Source organism: Rhipicephalus sanguineus, chromosome 10 (genome assembly GCF_013339695.2).
Source record: "Rhipicephalus sanguineus isolate Rsan-2018 chromosome 10, BIME_Rsan_1.4, whole genome shotgun sequence".
NCBI classification, from domain to species: Eukaryota; Metazoa; Arthropoda; class Arachnida; order Ixodida; family Ixodidae; genus Rhipicephalus; species Rhipicephalus sanguineus.
Genome location: NC_051185.1, coordinates 9,287,589 through 9,303,868, shown reverse-complemented (window position 1 = coordinate 9,303,868; position 16,280 = coordinate 9,287,589). Strand labels below are relative to the sequence as shown.

Genomic DNA, 16,280 nt, shown 5'->3' with positions numbered 1-16,280 from the left:
ATATTAATGAGAACTAACAGACAATAATGCCAAGGAAAGTATAGGGGATGTTTTTAGTAGTAAATGTAAGGTAATTGTGAAGAAAGAAAAGTGGACGAAAAGATAGCTTGCCGCGGGCAGGGACCGAACCTGCGACCTTCGAATAACGCGTCCGATGCTCTACATGTAGAGCATCGGACGCGTTATTCGAAGGTCGCAGGTTCGGTCCCTGCCCGCGGCAAGCTATCTTTTCGTCCACTTTTCTTTCTTCACAATTACCTTACATTTACTACTAAAAACATCCCCTATACTTTCCTTGGCATTATTGTCTGTTAGTTCTCATTAATATAGGTTAACGCGATTACTTGCCCAACATGACGACTGTATAGGGTCGTTTTGCAAATGCGCTTCAAGCGCCAACTTGCCTCTGGTGTAGAATATTCGACTGCCACGCAGAGAGCCCTAGTTCAAATCCCATTCGACCCTGGATATTTTTTTCTCATTTTATTTTTTTTGTGTGTCTATCGGTTACCTTTTCATGCATACGGGATACGCCACCGACGGCGACGCCGCTCAACGCAGGAACAGGCGCGTAAGAGCTGCGCTATAAAAAAAAACGCTATAGTAATGCCATGTAGTGGGAGCAGTCTCGACCCATGTTGTATTGCGTGGCAGAATCGTATAATCACACCAGGCATCGAAACATGTGAAATGCGCAAGGACTGGGTGGTTTAAAGCTGCGCACCATTACAAAGTGTGCAGCTGCACTCGCGCGCTTGGCACCTTACGGATGTGTAGTGAGTACTTCGCAAATTTCCAAAACAAGGAATTAGGGCATAGTGGGCACTTCGCTCGCAACTTTACTTGCACTACGCATTCTAGCATAGGCATTCTAGGCATTCCAGTTTCAAACGGCCAATGTTATGCGCACAAACGTCCCTTTCCTCACGGCACGGTTGAAGGCGATGCGCAGATCGAGGGCCCGATTACGATATAGCGTTATAGTGTTCAAGGCGAAACTCAAGCGTCCTAGAAGCTTTTTTAATATACAGCATTTATTTCACCCTGCTTTAGTCTAAAATTTAGCGGCTATACGTAACGCCAGTCGAGCTGCCGTTATGTAGCTTTTATTGAAATTGAACGTTTTAAATACCTACATTATAAGCTGTGCTCGCACAGTAAAGAGCATAGCACACGAAAGCAACCCCGCTTTTGTAAGACTCGCAGTGATCAATCTTTGTTAATTGCACAGCCAAGCTAGTTTCATTATGAAGACGTCAGCCGCGAAACATTTTAATCAATATAATTGCACCGCTAAGCACTCGTTTCTGGAGGGTAGTGGCTCTACGGATGTCCGCGGGATAGCAGCCGAACACTCAGCCTTGGATATTGGAGCCCATCATGTCGATTTCGAGGCTTGCGCACTTGGAACGATAAAGGCTGTTCAGGTCTGAGCGAACCATTTCGACGCTACATTAAGGAAAAGCCCAGGTCAATGAAGTCCTGAGTGGGCTGCCTTCAGCAATCTTCCGTGTCTTCATCCAAATCTTTGGGAACTGTGGTGTGCTCTTTAAGGGTCTCCTTGAGGTCGCGAGACATCTTCGACATGTTATCCGTGAGTTTTGAGACGCAGTAACGCAGGTCCTCTTCCTCGGAGACGGACAGGCCTTCTCTCCTCTTCGGCACCGGTCTGGCGCCCAAGGCGCGCCGAAAGAGGTCCTGCACCTGGGTCATGTGATTCGACAGCTGGTTGACGCTCGCCACGAGAGACGCCATGGTGTCGGACTGCACGAGTCCTCCTGCGCCCTTGCCGCCGCCGGCAGCCCCAGACGACGGGTAAGAGGAGGACGGCTGCGACGAAGACCTGTCGATCTGGAAGCTCACGTTGGCCCGGTTCGCCATGCTGACACCTTCGCCGTTGTCTACCTGTGCCTCGGCACGGACTTGAATCGGCTGGCCAGCCGGGCTTCCCGCCCTGGACGACATCAGGACATCGAGTGGGTCAACGGGTCTCGCGATGGCCCGCGAGACATCTGCGAGATTGTGCGCGAGCCGGCCGACATTTTCCTCGAGAGGGATCAGCCTACGGAGCACGGGCGAAGGAAGTAAGTAAAAGGAGGGGCTTAAATGTCATTGCTATCTTTATTTTTTATCACTTAAACAGTGCACACGTGGGTGGCGTATGTACAGCCAGTTCCTCCTCCCCCTTTTCCTACGCTGTAGCTTTCCCGTCATGCTTAAAAAACAGCGTCAAAACGACGGAGAACACGCAGAAAACTTACAAAGCACGAGCGCTGTCACGGAACGAGCGCTGACAGGACAGCGCTCGTCCTGTGTCCTTTTTCTGGGTGTCCTCCGCCGTTTTTTGCACTGTTTTGAAGTATGCATCGATTCCAACTCACCAACCTCTCTAATTTACAGCCTTTCCGTATACGGCCTTTTGTTAAGCGAGCGATAACCCTCGCTTAGCAAAAGGCCGAACAACCGGTATCCAATAGTCCCACTATACATACAAGAAAATCGTATCAAAACCCGCACGTCGAAATATGTCGCACATCGAATATGTCACATGTAATGCAGGGGAGTACATGGTCTCTCATATCTAGTGTCCGGCGTAATGGGTGCTTAGGTGTTCGGCAGGCCTCGTTCCGTTAGCAATGACGAGGCTATTTTCCCTCTCACGCAATTCCTGCAGCCTGGATTTTAGCCGGGGACTAGACCTTTTGATTGCAGAATAAGTGCAGTTAACTGCACGACAGTTCAATATTTAATTACTCCGTAATCATAGTACGGTTGACTCGGCAGAAAATACACACCACTTCGTAAAATAGAAAACTATTGAAGGATTCACTAGAAAGGCACAATGCTCTGGCCACAGTATGAACAAACTTAGTACATGGGACTGAAGGGGATATCATCCAAGAAAGATACTCGGGAAAGAAGCATCTGTATAATAGCACAACATACCTATTCGCCATGGGAGCTCCGGCGTGCGGCGGGAAGGGGTTAGGCTTAAGAGCTTGAGTCAGCGCCTCCATCTGGGAGGCCAACTTGTTGAAGTAAATGCTCAGGTCTATGTGTTCGCGGACCGGTTCCGATGACAGGAGATCCGTCGACGACTGTTCCTTCAGCTGAGGCGGCGGCGCGTAAAGCTGCTGGAAGGGCGCCGGGTTGTGTAGCGCGTTGCTCACATTCTCCCGGTTGTACATGCCACCGATGATGCTGCTCGCCGCCACCTTGGTTGCGAACGCGTCCGCTGCCGATGCCTCGGCCAGAGGCACGCCGCTACCGACCACGCCGGCGGCCGCCATCAGTGTCGGCTCGTCGATCTTGGTGTACTCGGAGACTGAGCGCAGTTCCTGGAGCAGCATCTTCAGCAGCTGGGTCAAGCGCAGCATGTTACTCTCCCACACCCCCCAAATGGGGTCGTCCTCGTAGGGCCTGGGATGCGCGGGCTCCGGTTCCTCCGCCTTCGGCTTGGGAGGAGCCTTCGGCTTGGGCCTCCGAGATATGTGACTTGTCGTGGGAATTTTGGGGCCCTCGTCCGAGCCCAGCGAGGATACGGACTGGCGAGCGCTCAGCTCGCCGGCGTCCACCTTCTGCGTGGCCATGAACTGCGACGCCACCGAGACGGGCACCTGGACCGTGAGGAACTGGCTCGTCGAGCCCTTGCGTCCCGGCCCACCGGTCGCCACCTTGGAGTTCACGGAGAAGTCCTTCCCCATCTGAGGAGCGGCCGAGGCCCTTCGGCCTCCACCACCCTTGCCTCCCGATACCGACTGACGTACCACAAATCCCGGAGGACTGCTCGAGGCCGAAGGTGGCCTCGCGGGGCTCTGGCCGCGTTGGTAGATGTTGTCGACGATGTCCCTAAGCTGAAGTGACTGGCAACTTATCTGGCCCGCCAGGCGACAGATCTCCTCGCGTCGCGACGGGTTGTAAGCCATGGCTAACGCGATCCGGCAGCTATCGGGAAAGTTCCGACACTCTGCCTGGACGACGCGTGTGGCACTTTTACTCACCAAGTCGTGTGCACACGAAATTTTAGATGGCCAGCGGCAATTTAGGGCGGGGGCCTACCGAGCGTGGCCTCTCCTGTATTCTACAAGACAATCTTTTAGGCGCCCGTCATTTTCTTCGAGGCGGCAGCCCATTGATGATGATGATACCGATTTCTTTGAATCCGGCCCATGTGGATTGATTGACTACACCTTTAGACATGAAATTACTGCAGCTGCAACAGTGCTACCTTGAATACAATAAAGAAAATAAACAGACAGTCGATGTTCAATCTCGAGATAACTGAAGGTAAGTTGCAGTTGAAAAAACATTTGACACAAAGAAACATTAACAGTACCGGTACATCAATAGCACATCAACAGTACCGGGCAACGTGCTGGTTGTTTTTATAAGAGCACTGTAACTTTTCCTGCAACTGCGGCTATACTGTAAAGCTACAAACAGTGATTTCAGAGAGCGTTCACAAAAGTAAGGGGAAGGAATATGCGGGTGTATATCCATATGCCTGCATACCGGCGCATACGCATTATGGTGTTGGTTGGTTGGTTGGTTCCTCAGTACTTTGGCTCAACCCACTGCGGGGGATAGGCCATGAAGCGGACGGTGCTTTGCTTCGGAAACTAATTCACTTCGTGAAGGAAAAAGCTGAAATGAAATGTTTAGCCTTTACATATAAACTCGCAAGATTTAAAGAAGAGAAAAAAGAAGAAAAAAAAAACGCCTATATAGAAACAACAACAAGAACAATAAAAAAATATATATATTTATACAGTTGCATATAAGACAACTGAGGCTACATTCAACATTCAATTCTTTTGGATTCTCGTAAAAAATTAGAGACAGCGTTGAAAACGCTCCTGTGGCTAAAACCAAATATGGTTGCCCCAAATGAAAAGAATCACCGGAAGTGACAAATTCAAGCCCAACTTCCGCAGGGGTTCTTCTAGTAATCTTTTTTCTTTGTGTTTTAAATCTTCGGCACGTCAAAAAGAAGTGCTCCAGAGATTCCCTCTCATTACAGTGGAGGCATAACGGTGACTGAGCCAGACCCGACCTGTGAAGGTAAAAGTTCAGTGGTGGGACTCGACAGCGTAGCCTTGTAATTTGTATTTCTTCCTTCCTAGAAGGAAGGAAGTTCCTAGTTCCTAGTTCCTAGTTCCTAGTTCCTAGTTGAAGGAAGGAAGTTCCTAGTTCATTATGGTGTATTGATCATAAGAAAGCGCGTGTTGCTGAACTTTCTTCTTCGTCATCGGCAGTCAAGCCCATCTATTGTGTGTTCGACAAGTTCTAGATTACACTTGTCAACGGATAAATTTCCGAAAGACAGAAATTGATTGATTGATTGAAAACTTTATTGGAATATATACAAAGTGCTCTCGCTTGTTGGCTTCAGCACTGACATGTCTCGCTTGAAGACAACGACGACGAAGTGCGCGCGTGACTACACTGGCGCTGTGGCACGAGCGTGATTCTGGTGTCGAACGTTAGCCATATGTGACTCCAACGCCTAAGCTGCGCTTTTTAACGTGTTCATGTTTCCTTGTGTAAAATAAATCGTCGTACAGCCACAAGTGGCTGCACAGACGTAACAGTTGGCGACGAGAAAGACTCTGGACTCACCGGCACTTCACCGACGTTAAGGAACGGAACGAGATGGTGACGCCTGACTTTGGTCGGCTACCCAAATTCAGCTGCAGCTCCGGCTCCTGGAGATTCTGGTATGGGAGGCTACAGTTCTTCTTCGAGGCTAACGGCATCACGGACGCTTCCAAGAAACGTGCTCATCTGCTAACGTTATGCGGGGAACAGACTTACGACGTCGTCTGTGCCCTCGTTCAACCCAAGCAGCCCAACCAAGTGAGCTACGATGACATAGTCGAGATGCTCAAGGCGCACTTCGATCCACAGCCGTCTGAGGTCTTCTGCAGGGCACGCTTCCAACGTCGTGACCAACGGCATGGCGAAACGGTCAGTGATTACGTAACGGCGCTCAAGAAGCTAGCAGCAGATTGCAATTTTGGAACAAGCGTAGACGCTGCGGCGAATCCAACAATGCTGCCTCTTGATGTAATGCTGCGTGATCGTTTCGTTTGCGGTCTTCGGAACGAGCAGGTCCAGCAACGGCTGTTCGCAGAAAAGGACTTGACATTCAAGAGAGCCTTTGACATTGCACTGCGAGCTGAAAACGCCGTCGAAGATCAGAAAAACGTGAAAACGGAATTCAAAGAGATACACGAAGCCTGCACAAGTATCTGCAAGACAGAACATCAACGTCACTCGAGTGCCTCTGCCCAAAAGAAGAAACAACACTGTTGGCGTTGTGACGCGCAGCATAGTCCTGACACTTGCAAGTTTCAGACAGCTTCCTGCAACTACTGCAAGAAACGCGGACACGTTGAAAAGGCCTGCCTGAAAAAGCGGAAAGAGGCAAGAACAAACAAGAACAACAACATCGAATGTCCCCGACAAGGAACTTCGACAGTGGCCTCAGCACCAGTCACGACTCAACAGGATTCACCAGACGTGGCACTTTACGAGCTCAACACCTTAATCGACGCGTCCAGCACGCAGAAGGTCATGACTCAACTGCGCATACATGGCAAGACCTTGGAGTTCGAAGTCGACTCGGGTGCAGCTTGCACACTCATCAGTGAGGCCACGTTCAAAGCTACGTGGACAGATGACCCACCACAGCTTCAAACAGACAACATTCTCCTACGCACATGGTCAGGCCAGTCCCTCCGAGTTCTCGGATGTGCAACGTTGGATGTAGAGCACAAGAACAAGAATTTCACACTACCGCTTGTTGTCATCAAAGGAGCAGGTTGTAACCTCCTCGGACGAAACTGGTTTCCTCATCTGGGTATACAGATCACGGGCATCAAGGCCGTATCAGACGACAAACATGTTTCGAAACTTCTAGACAAGTACCAGTCTGTGTTCGACGAGGACATCTCAGGACACGTCGGTCCTGCGGTACAACTTGAACTCGTGGAAGGAGCAAAACCAAAGTTCCTAAAATCACGACCGGTTCCTTTCGCGCTGCGGTCAGCTGTAGAAGCTGGATTGGATCGACTGCAAAGTCAAGGCATAATCGAGCCTGCGCAGCATTCGGATTGGGCAACGCCTCTCGTACTTGTTCGCAAGAAAAACGGCTCGTTGCGAATATGCGGCGACTACCGTTGCACAGTGAACCAGGTATCGAAGGAGGCAGACTACCCACTTCCAACAACTGATGAAGTCCTTAGCCACTTGAGGGGAGGCAAAGTCTTCAGCACCCTGGATTTGGCACAGGCTTACCAACAACTTCACGTAACGCCAGAGACAGCAGAGATACTGACCCTGAACACGCTAAAAGGGCTTTACAAGGTGAAACGATTGCCTTTCGGAATCTCTGCAGCTCCAGCCATTTTTCAACGCTATATGGAGACTATGCTGTCTGGCATCACCGGCGTTTGCGCATACCTAGATGACGTGATTATCAGTGGAAAAGACGCCACGGAACACGCCGAGAGATTGGAAGAAGTTCTAAAGAGGCTACGCAATGGCAACCTTCGTCTCGGCAAAAACAAGTGCTGTTTTGCAGTGCGAGAAGTTTCTTTTCTGGGACACCGAATTGACGAGACAGGCGTCCACACCAACGAAGAGAAAGTTCGAGCAATAACGGAGGCTCCAGCACCAAACTGCAAGCAAGCACTTCAATCATTCCTTGGAATGCTGACTTTCTACGACAGGTTCTTGAAGAACAGGGCAACAATTGCCAGCTGTCTCTACCAGCTCCTGCAGAAGGACGCCACGTGGAGATGGGAGACAAAGCATCAAGAAGCATTCGATAAACTTAAGGGATTGCTTCTAGATCAGACCGTACTGGCACACTACGACGAACAGAAGGAGCTTCTCGTCTCATGCGACGCTTCACCGTATGGCATAGGAGCTGTTCTGTCTCAACGTGATGGCCAGAATAGAGAGGCGCCAATCGCTTTCGCATCTCGGACTCTAGGGACAGCGGAACGCAATTATGCTCAGTTGGACAGAGAAGGCCTTGCTGTAGTGTTCGCAGCACACAAGTTCCACAAGTATATTGCGGGAAGAAAGGTGACTTTCGTCACAGACCATCAACCGCTGCTCGGCATACTGGGTCCAGGGAAGCCAACGGCTCAAGTCCTCTCACCACGGATGACCAGATGGTGCATCAAGTTGTCGGCGTATGACTACAACATCGTCTACAGGCATGGCAAGAACCACCAAACGCGGACGCGTTGAGCCGATTGCCGCTACCAGAACGTCTCGATGAACCCTGGCCACCAGGCGACGTACTATTGTTCGAAGCTTTGTCGAGACCTCCGTTCACTGCTACAGAGATAGCACGTCTGACACAAGAAGACAGCATCCTGCAGAGGTTGTACAAGGCAGTGCAGGATGGCACAGTGGAGAAACTCACTGGAGATGAGTTCACTCCTTACCGACGACGAGCGACCGCACTAGCAATTCATCGCGAGTGCCTGACACTTGGTTCACGGGTGATCATACCGAGCTCAGCACGATCCCACGTTCTGGCACTTCTGCACGCTGGTCACCGAGGCATGGTAGCCATAAAGACGTGCGCAAGGAGCTACGTATGGTGGCCCGGAATCGACAAGGTGATCGAAGAAACGGTGCGACAGTGCCGTGAATGCCTTTCAACGCAGAAGAGCCAACCCAAAGCTCCTATCCCCTCCTGGGACCGTCCCAAGACACCATGGCACACGGTGCACGTTGACTTCGCGGGGCCACTACTCGGGCGCACCTACTTGGTTGTTGTGGATGCACACACAAAGTGGGTGGAAGTCCGGCACGTGACGCAAGCAACATCCGCGGTTGTCATCGATGTGCTACGAGGCATCTTTGCTACGTTTGGCATTCTCCGAAAGGTCGTCTCCGACAACGGAAAAGCCTTTATTTCGAACGAGATAAGGCAGTTCTATACGACAAATGGCATACAGGCTACAACATCACCAGCTTACCATCCTGCCACAAACGGCCAGGCAGAACGCTATGTGGCAGAGCTGAAAAGAGCACTCCTGAGGGATACAGACAAGTCAATACAGTGCCGACTTGCAAGATTCCTGTATCGGCAGCACACAACCATTCACACTGCTACAGGAATGTCACCTGCGAGAGCAATGTTTGGACGAGAGCTTCTATGTCCTCTCGATCTTCTAAAACGGGAGACGGAAATACACATCCCTGACAGCCAGGATACAATGACGAAATCCCGTCGTTTCGCAGTAGGAGAGAGAGTGCTCATCCGACAGTTTCTGAAAAAGCCAGATTGGATTGAAGGCGAAATACTGCGCCGCGTCGGACCACGATGCTGGCTTGTAAAAAGCAACCACGGAAAGGTTCGGCGTCACCTCAACCATATGAGGAAAACGAGCCAGACCGGACACACAACCCAATCACTGACAGATTGGAGCGTAGCAGATGATTTCTCGGACACAACGTCAGAAGAGACGCCGTCGAGTTCTGCTGATCAACGGCCTGACTCGCTCAACATGCAAAACAACCCTCCCTCGCAACCGTCGACCTCGACGTCACAAGCAGGAACCACCCGGAAACTGCGACCACCAGAGGTTAGGCGGCCTCCAGACCGCTATGGAGACTTCGTCTAAGGGGGGAAGAATTGACATGTCTCGCTTGAAGACAACGACGACGAAGTGCGCGCGTGACTACACTGGCGCTGTGGCACGAGCGTGATTCTGGTGTCGAACGTTAGCCATATGTGACTCCAACGCCTAAGCTGCGCTTTTTAACGTGTTCATGTTTCCTTGTGTAAAATAAATCGTCGTACAGCCACAAGTGGCTGCACAGACGTAACAAGCACCATGGTGTAAAAAAAATGGGAAAGAAAAGAAAAAAAAGGATAAAAACACTTATTGAAAATCAGTTCTGCGGAATCCTACAAGGTGCCGGAAGGGTTAAGAAAGGAAAAATAGACAACCACCCACTTGTAGCACGAAGCCACAAGGAAATCCATACCGATTTCTCAGAAATAAAGCCTCTCTCAATAAACTGCTTCAACACAATTTAAAAACAAAACAAAAAAGGTACAGTAATGGTACGATCACGAGTAATCGCAAGACCACCGCCGCGGCACACACTCATGCCCGTGATAACTGTGCAGCACACAAGCACTTCTGGTGCTTCCGCGCTACGGTTGTTCTAAAGTATGGCCAAGCTCTACGAGTACCGGCCTTGCACTGTGTCAGGTTGACTGACACAGTGCAAGGCCGGATCTATCTATCTATCTATCTATCTATCTATCTATCTATCTATCTATCTATCTATCTATCTATCTATCTATCTATCTATCTATCTATCTATCTATCTATCTATCTATCTATCTATCTATCTATCTATCTATCTATCTATCTATCTATCTATCTATCTATCTATCTATCTATCTATCTATCTATCTATCTATCTATCTATCTATCTATCTATCCTTTTTTTTTCTTTCGCTGTCGAGTACAACTTGATAGCATATAGTATACATATATATAATCATATCGTGGTTTTGGGACGTTAAACCCCAACAATTATTAATATTGATAGTAGGTACGAACTTCCGAAAGATGATTTTTCTTACCAGCTAAAATTTCTTCTTTTTTGTAACTCATATCTTTCGTAGAACTTTCAGTGCTTTTTTATGCTCCTTGAGCTTAGTCTGAGGAACATACATAATAAAGCGAGATGTTTCGTCCGCGAGCTTTGTGTTTACGAAACTCAAACTCGACGACGCGGTGCAAGACGACGTGTTCGATGAAGGAATGCGAGTCTCAAGATCGATGTGATCCTTTGGGGAGAACTGAAGTAGTTGTGCATTCACCACAGTGCGTGGCCCCCCCCCTGTGCATCCTAACGCACCCTAACATGCACACGCACGGACTCCCCTTTACGCACGCATACCACGGAGCTCGCCGCATTCTTGACAAGTTTCGTTCGAACGATATATGTGTAGGAATGCGTGGAAAACAAGAAAAGAAGCCGCGGAATTTTTTTTTACTCGACGTTAGGCCCGCGTTCATGGGTTCATGGTTCAATAGTTTGGTCTTCAAGCCTACTGTCTTCTGCATTCAGCTCTGCACGTATTTTTTCCTTGTAGGCCTGTTCACTATGTCTGACTGGCGCAGGATAGTCTTAAGTCGCTTTTGCGACTGACTGTTTTGCGATTGTGTGTGTTTTACATCCTAAAGCCACGATACCGTTATGAGAGACGCGGTAGTGGAGGGCTCCGCGAATTTCGTCCACCTGTGGTTCTTTAACGCGCACCTAAATCGAAGCACACGCACCTTCAGCATTTCGCCCCTATCGAAATGCGGCCGCCGCGGCAGGGATTCGATACCGAGACTTTTGGGTCAGCAGTAAAGCACCGTAACCGTCCCACCACCGCGGCGGGTGCTTTTCCGCTATTGAACTCAACCTAATTAAATAGGAAATCTCCACATTGTAATTATGGCGCACAGTACAACGTGTAATGAGGTGGTCGTAAAACGATTCTTGAAGGATATTCGTCTGACTTAATGCCCTCGATACGGCACACAGAGACTATCGCTTACTGCTGTGCTAACTAATGTTCACTCCAGACCATCGTGAGAGGAAAGCATTTTGGTAAGCCTACTTGGTATGTCATCAAGTCGCCCTTTGCTTCAATGATACGTCGGCATTGAAGCAGAGGGCGATAAAGCTGGACGGGCACTTCTCGAAGGCTAATTATATAGGTTCAATTTTATCACATCAAACTTATTGTTGTTTGGGTGCCAAGACAGTTCACTGTTAGCTACATGTCTACTAAATTCGTCTATAAGCCCTGAATAGGTTGCTGAAGCGTCGGAAAGATCCACTACAAATGGTGGTTGGGAACATCAAACTAACCCTATAGACATCATCAGCCGCGTGCGCGCGTACACAAGCACGACACGCTTGTGTGTTGCCGCGTGTGTGCACGAGTGTGCGTGCGTGAAAAGTGGTATACGGGGACGTACAAGCGCGGCAATTTATCCGAAATATCACATAGAAAGTATTCACAGTTCCCAATCTGCTAGCTGTTGTGCAAGCAAGCGCGAACGTACTGATGACGGGCAAATAACTCAGGCGTCGTGTCTTATGATCCCGGAGGAAGGAACGAAAGAACCGGTGATGAGGCAATCAGGCCTGCCTGAACGCACTTTCGCCATATTCAGCGGCCACCGATATCGGGAGAACTAGTGACTCGCCCACACGTGAAACCACAAATGTCGATAAAACCCGCACAGCTCTTCCTGCGCGTAGCGTATGCGTCTGTACAAACGCGGATCGGTGGGGCTTTAAGCGCCGATGTGTGGCTGCAAGCCCGTAATGAACGCCGCGCTATGCCCGTCCAAACCGCAATCGGAAAAGCGGTAGTGCATGTACACTCCCATGGCGAATCCCTTCAGTACCTTTTTGTTACTAGTTTCCTGACGTGCCAGTCCAGAGAAACAGATAGACGAAAGGAAATGGCAGGGACATTAACCAGTCCCGTCCTCGGCTAGTTACACTTCTATGCGAGGAGGAGAGTCGGTATTTTAGGTAGGAATAGAGAAGAAAGATAAGTTGGAAAAGACTACAAAAGGGCGGTTCACGTGAACACACACAGTACTCGCTAAGTGTTCACGAGCACTCGAAAGGCCTCGACTTTCCAGTTTAGGAAACACAATAGGGCCTTAGTCCTAATGTCTTTTCCTCCGAAAGCGTTTTCTCATGAAGGCGATGGGATCGTTTGACACTTCCAATGCCGCCAGCCTCAAACTTCGTTCACTGGAACCAATTTATGGGTCAATCGGTCTATTACTGTGCGACGGCAAAAAGAGCACGATGCCCGTGTAGTTGCAGTGAGAAAAAAGAGAATAAAATAAAGAAAGTAGGAGGGAGCATGTCTGCACACGCTTGCTCAAATTTCTTTGTAAAAGATTCTGCTTTTGCATTGTTCCGGACATACGTTTTATTTTAAGCCTGGCTTGCATGTCTCTCTTTAGGGCTGAGCTCAATTCGCGAAGGCGCTGCATGACGTTTATTACTCCGTTATTCTGTAGTGAAGAGCGGAGTTCGTTTACTGATAGCTCAGTACCGATTGGCATCAAGGCCTTATTGACTCATGTGAAGGTGGTCTTGAGCGAAAGCTTGACTTCGACTTCAAATCGTTCAAAAAGTCACATGACTATCCGCGCGCCCCGTGCCTCTAGCTCGAGGGGCGCGTTCACTTCCTGTTTGCGGCGTTCGCATGACTAAAAAGTTTTAATAAAGTGCGTTCACGTGGCTCGGCATACTGACGGCTACGCACAGCCTAATAAAACCAACAGAGAATCAAGCTAAGGAAGGTATATGGGATATTATTTGTATGTTTAGAGTAATTATGGCATAAAGAAAGAAAAAACCAAGAAAAAGATCTCCCGCTGGGAATCGAACCCACGACCTTGAGGCCGCAACGGCAAGCGCCCGACGCTAAACCGACTAAGCTACCTTGGCAAGGGCTGGGCACACCACGAATGCGCCTTATATCTTTCACACATTCTCTCTCGCACGGTGCTCTCTGCTGGTGGTGTAGGTAGGCGGGGCGGAGCGGGGCGGGGCGATGTCGCCGTCTGTGAGAGGTGAAAAGAAGTAAAGCGCCAGGATCGACACTTACTAGCGCTTACTCCGAGATTGCGCGCGATATCGGAGGTCATGGTTAAAGCGTCTCGATACCAGCGAGGGACACTGGCCGCACTGGCGTCGCCGAGGCACCCTAGACGACGCAGTTGCGTTCTTTGCCTTTCGCTTCGTGTTAGCGTGCGCCGGCTCATCGCAGCAGTACAGCTTCCACATGCACCAACGGGATTTCTCCACCGCCGACTACTTCGATTGCGAGGGCACCAACTAACAAAACTGCTGCAATACGCGTTGCAGAAAGGACACGATTTCGACGGCCGAATGTCGTGCCTTCGCGGAGCGAGACACAGGCCAGCGGGACGCACGCGTCTGCGGCTCAAGCTACGAACCTCTGCCTCCCGTGTTGCTGAAGTGCAGTGTGGTAGTGTGTGCATGAGCAAAGGCGTCAGTTACCCATTACTAGAAAGCGCACACCGCGTCGTTTGTCTCCTTAATTGACGACGTTTTGAAGAAATGCATATCGGGTACCAGTGTTGATTATGAGCTTGTTGATGTCATCTTTACGCGCAATTTACGATTCGCTGTGACCAAATATATGTTCACAACTTCAGCTAACACAACGGTTTAATCATGATCGTGGGCGTTAGTCGTCCCGATGGAGAGATGCCACTAGGCGTCAACATGGGTTCACCCACGTCAAACGGTGCTATAGCTGCCAAACACGAATAGACATTGTACAAGCTCTCATATATCACCACACAATAAGGAATACTTCTGTAAAGACACGTTTCCTTTCGTGTTATACCGATTCCTATGACGGAGGAATCAGCCATCTTTCTCCTTTTTTTATTTGGAGTATTGCGGCTGCCACACCGTACAACGCGGAAGGTTTGATTTTTTTTTCTGCGGCGATAGTTTTGTTGTCACCGTTCTACAGTTACGTCTCCTGGCGTCCGTCGTACGCATGCCAAAATGTTTCGATATAAGTTTGTAATAAAGCAAATTGCACAGTGCGCTAAGCGAATGTGCCTTATTTCACACATTGGGAGTAAGGCACACCAGAAAGAAGCGCTACAAAAATTTTGGGTAAGTGTAAACGCATTTTGCAAATGCTTCCTGTTGCCTCTGAAGCTTCTTCTTGCGTTCACGAACATAATTAACACGACTTAACATGAAAATCATGAAACCATGTCATGTACAGCATGACTTACGTGCCGCGCTCATGGCGCGCTGGCGGCCGTTTCGCTAGCTTGATATACACCAAAATTGGTATCTTGCGACGAGACTGTGTGACGAACATAAATAACACTAGCTAATATGAAAATCATGACACGAATGTCGTGTACAGCATGACTTACGTGCCACGCTCATGGTGCGCTGGCGGCCGTTTCGCTAGCTTGGTCTACCCCGAATTCGGTAATATTGCGCGACGTGACTGTGTAACGAACATAAATAACATGAGTGGCACGCATTTTCCTCAATGACAGACAAGACGATGTATGCAGCTCTTTGCTGGCTGCTTCGTATTACATCGATTCCCACAATGCGTGGGATCTGGCGGCTTTTTTTTTCTACAGCGATGGTTGTTTAGTTGTCACTCTCTTTAAAGTTACATCTTCTGGCGTCCGTCGTACGCATACCAAAACGTTTCGCGATAAGTTTGTAATAAAGAAACTTGCATAGTGCGCTAAGCGAATGTGCCTTATTTCACGCATTGGGAGTAGGACAGCCCAGAGAGAAGCGTTACAAAAATTTTTCGTAAGTGAAAACTCATTTTGTAAATGCTTCCTGTTCCATCTAAAGCTTTTTCTTGTGTTCGCCTTTCCAAGTTCAAACATATACTTTTTTTGCATTCCTAGGGATCTTTTGTACATACAATAGCTGTGCCACCCTGCTTTATTCTCAAATTTAGCGGGTAGGTATAGGCCAAGGAGGTTAAACAAAAAATTGCTGGAGTGGCGACTATTGCGCAAGAGTGAAGCCATACCCACCACGAGATGGCGGCGGCGCCCGCCATCTTAGTAGGGGCACGATGAACCATCGGCGTTTGGCGACCGAAAGTCAGCGTTTTCCTCGCACGCTAGCCGAGTTTAATATGGCAAATTTTAGGGGTCAGATACTGCTCCAAGTGTGTCGTTGCGTTACTAGTTTTCGCAAATAAGCCTCAAAGTCATGGCAAATTTTATTGTAGATCAATCGCCCATACTCCTCTGGACGGGTTACTTTTGTCGGCAACAACGATCTTTTATTTCATAATTAACGTAGTATTTACACTAACAGATCAAAGCCATTTGATCTCTGAGTGGGCACCACCAGAAAAGAGCATGTTTCCGAGCTCTTTGGTGGGCAAAAGCTGGCTTCACTTTTGCTGGCAAGGCGTTGCGAGAGCTTCCACTCCAGAATATTTTTAAAACCTCCTTGGTATAGGCCCGAAGAGCTGCCATTCTGCAGCATTTATCATAATGGAACGTGTTTAAATACAAGCATTATAAGCTGTACTCGCACGGCAAATAGCGTTGCACACGTAAGGAGACCCCCTACTGTACAATTTGCACAATATGCGTTCAAGCTTTGCTAATTGCACAACGAAGCTTATTTCATTATGAAGACGTCAGCCGCGAAATATTTTAATC

The 16,280-nt window shown here is 48.9% G+C and overlaps 1 protein-coding gene across 1 annotated transcript in view; it reads right to left on the bottom strand.

The window, feature by feature from the left end:
• Positions 1 to 1,497: 1,497 nt before the first annotated feature.
• LOC119372331 (uncharacterized) overlaps positions 1,498 to 16,280 on the bottom strand; it is a 35,328-nt gene continuing 20,545 nt past the window's right edge. The window contains exon 2 of the mRNA XM_049419848.1: positions 1,498 to 2,062. Within this exon, the coding sequence (XP_049275805.1) occupies positions 1,498 to 2,062 (565 nt within the window). The remainder of the gene's footprint in view (positions 2,063 to 16,280) is intronic.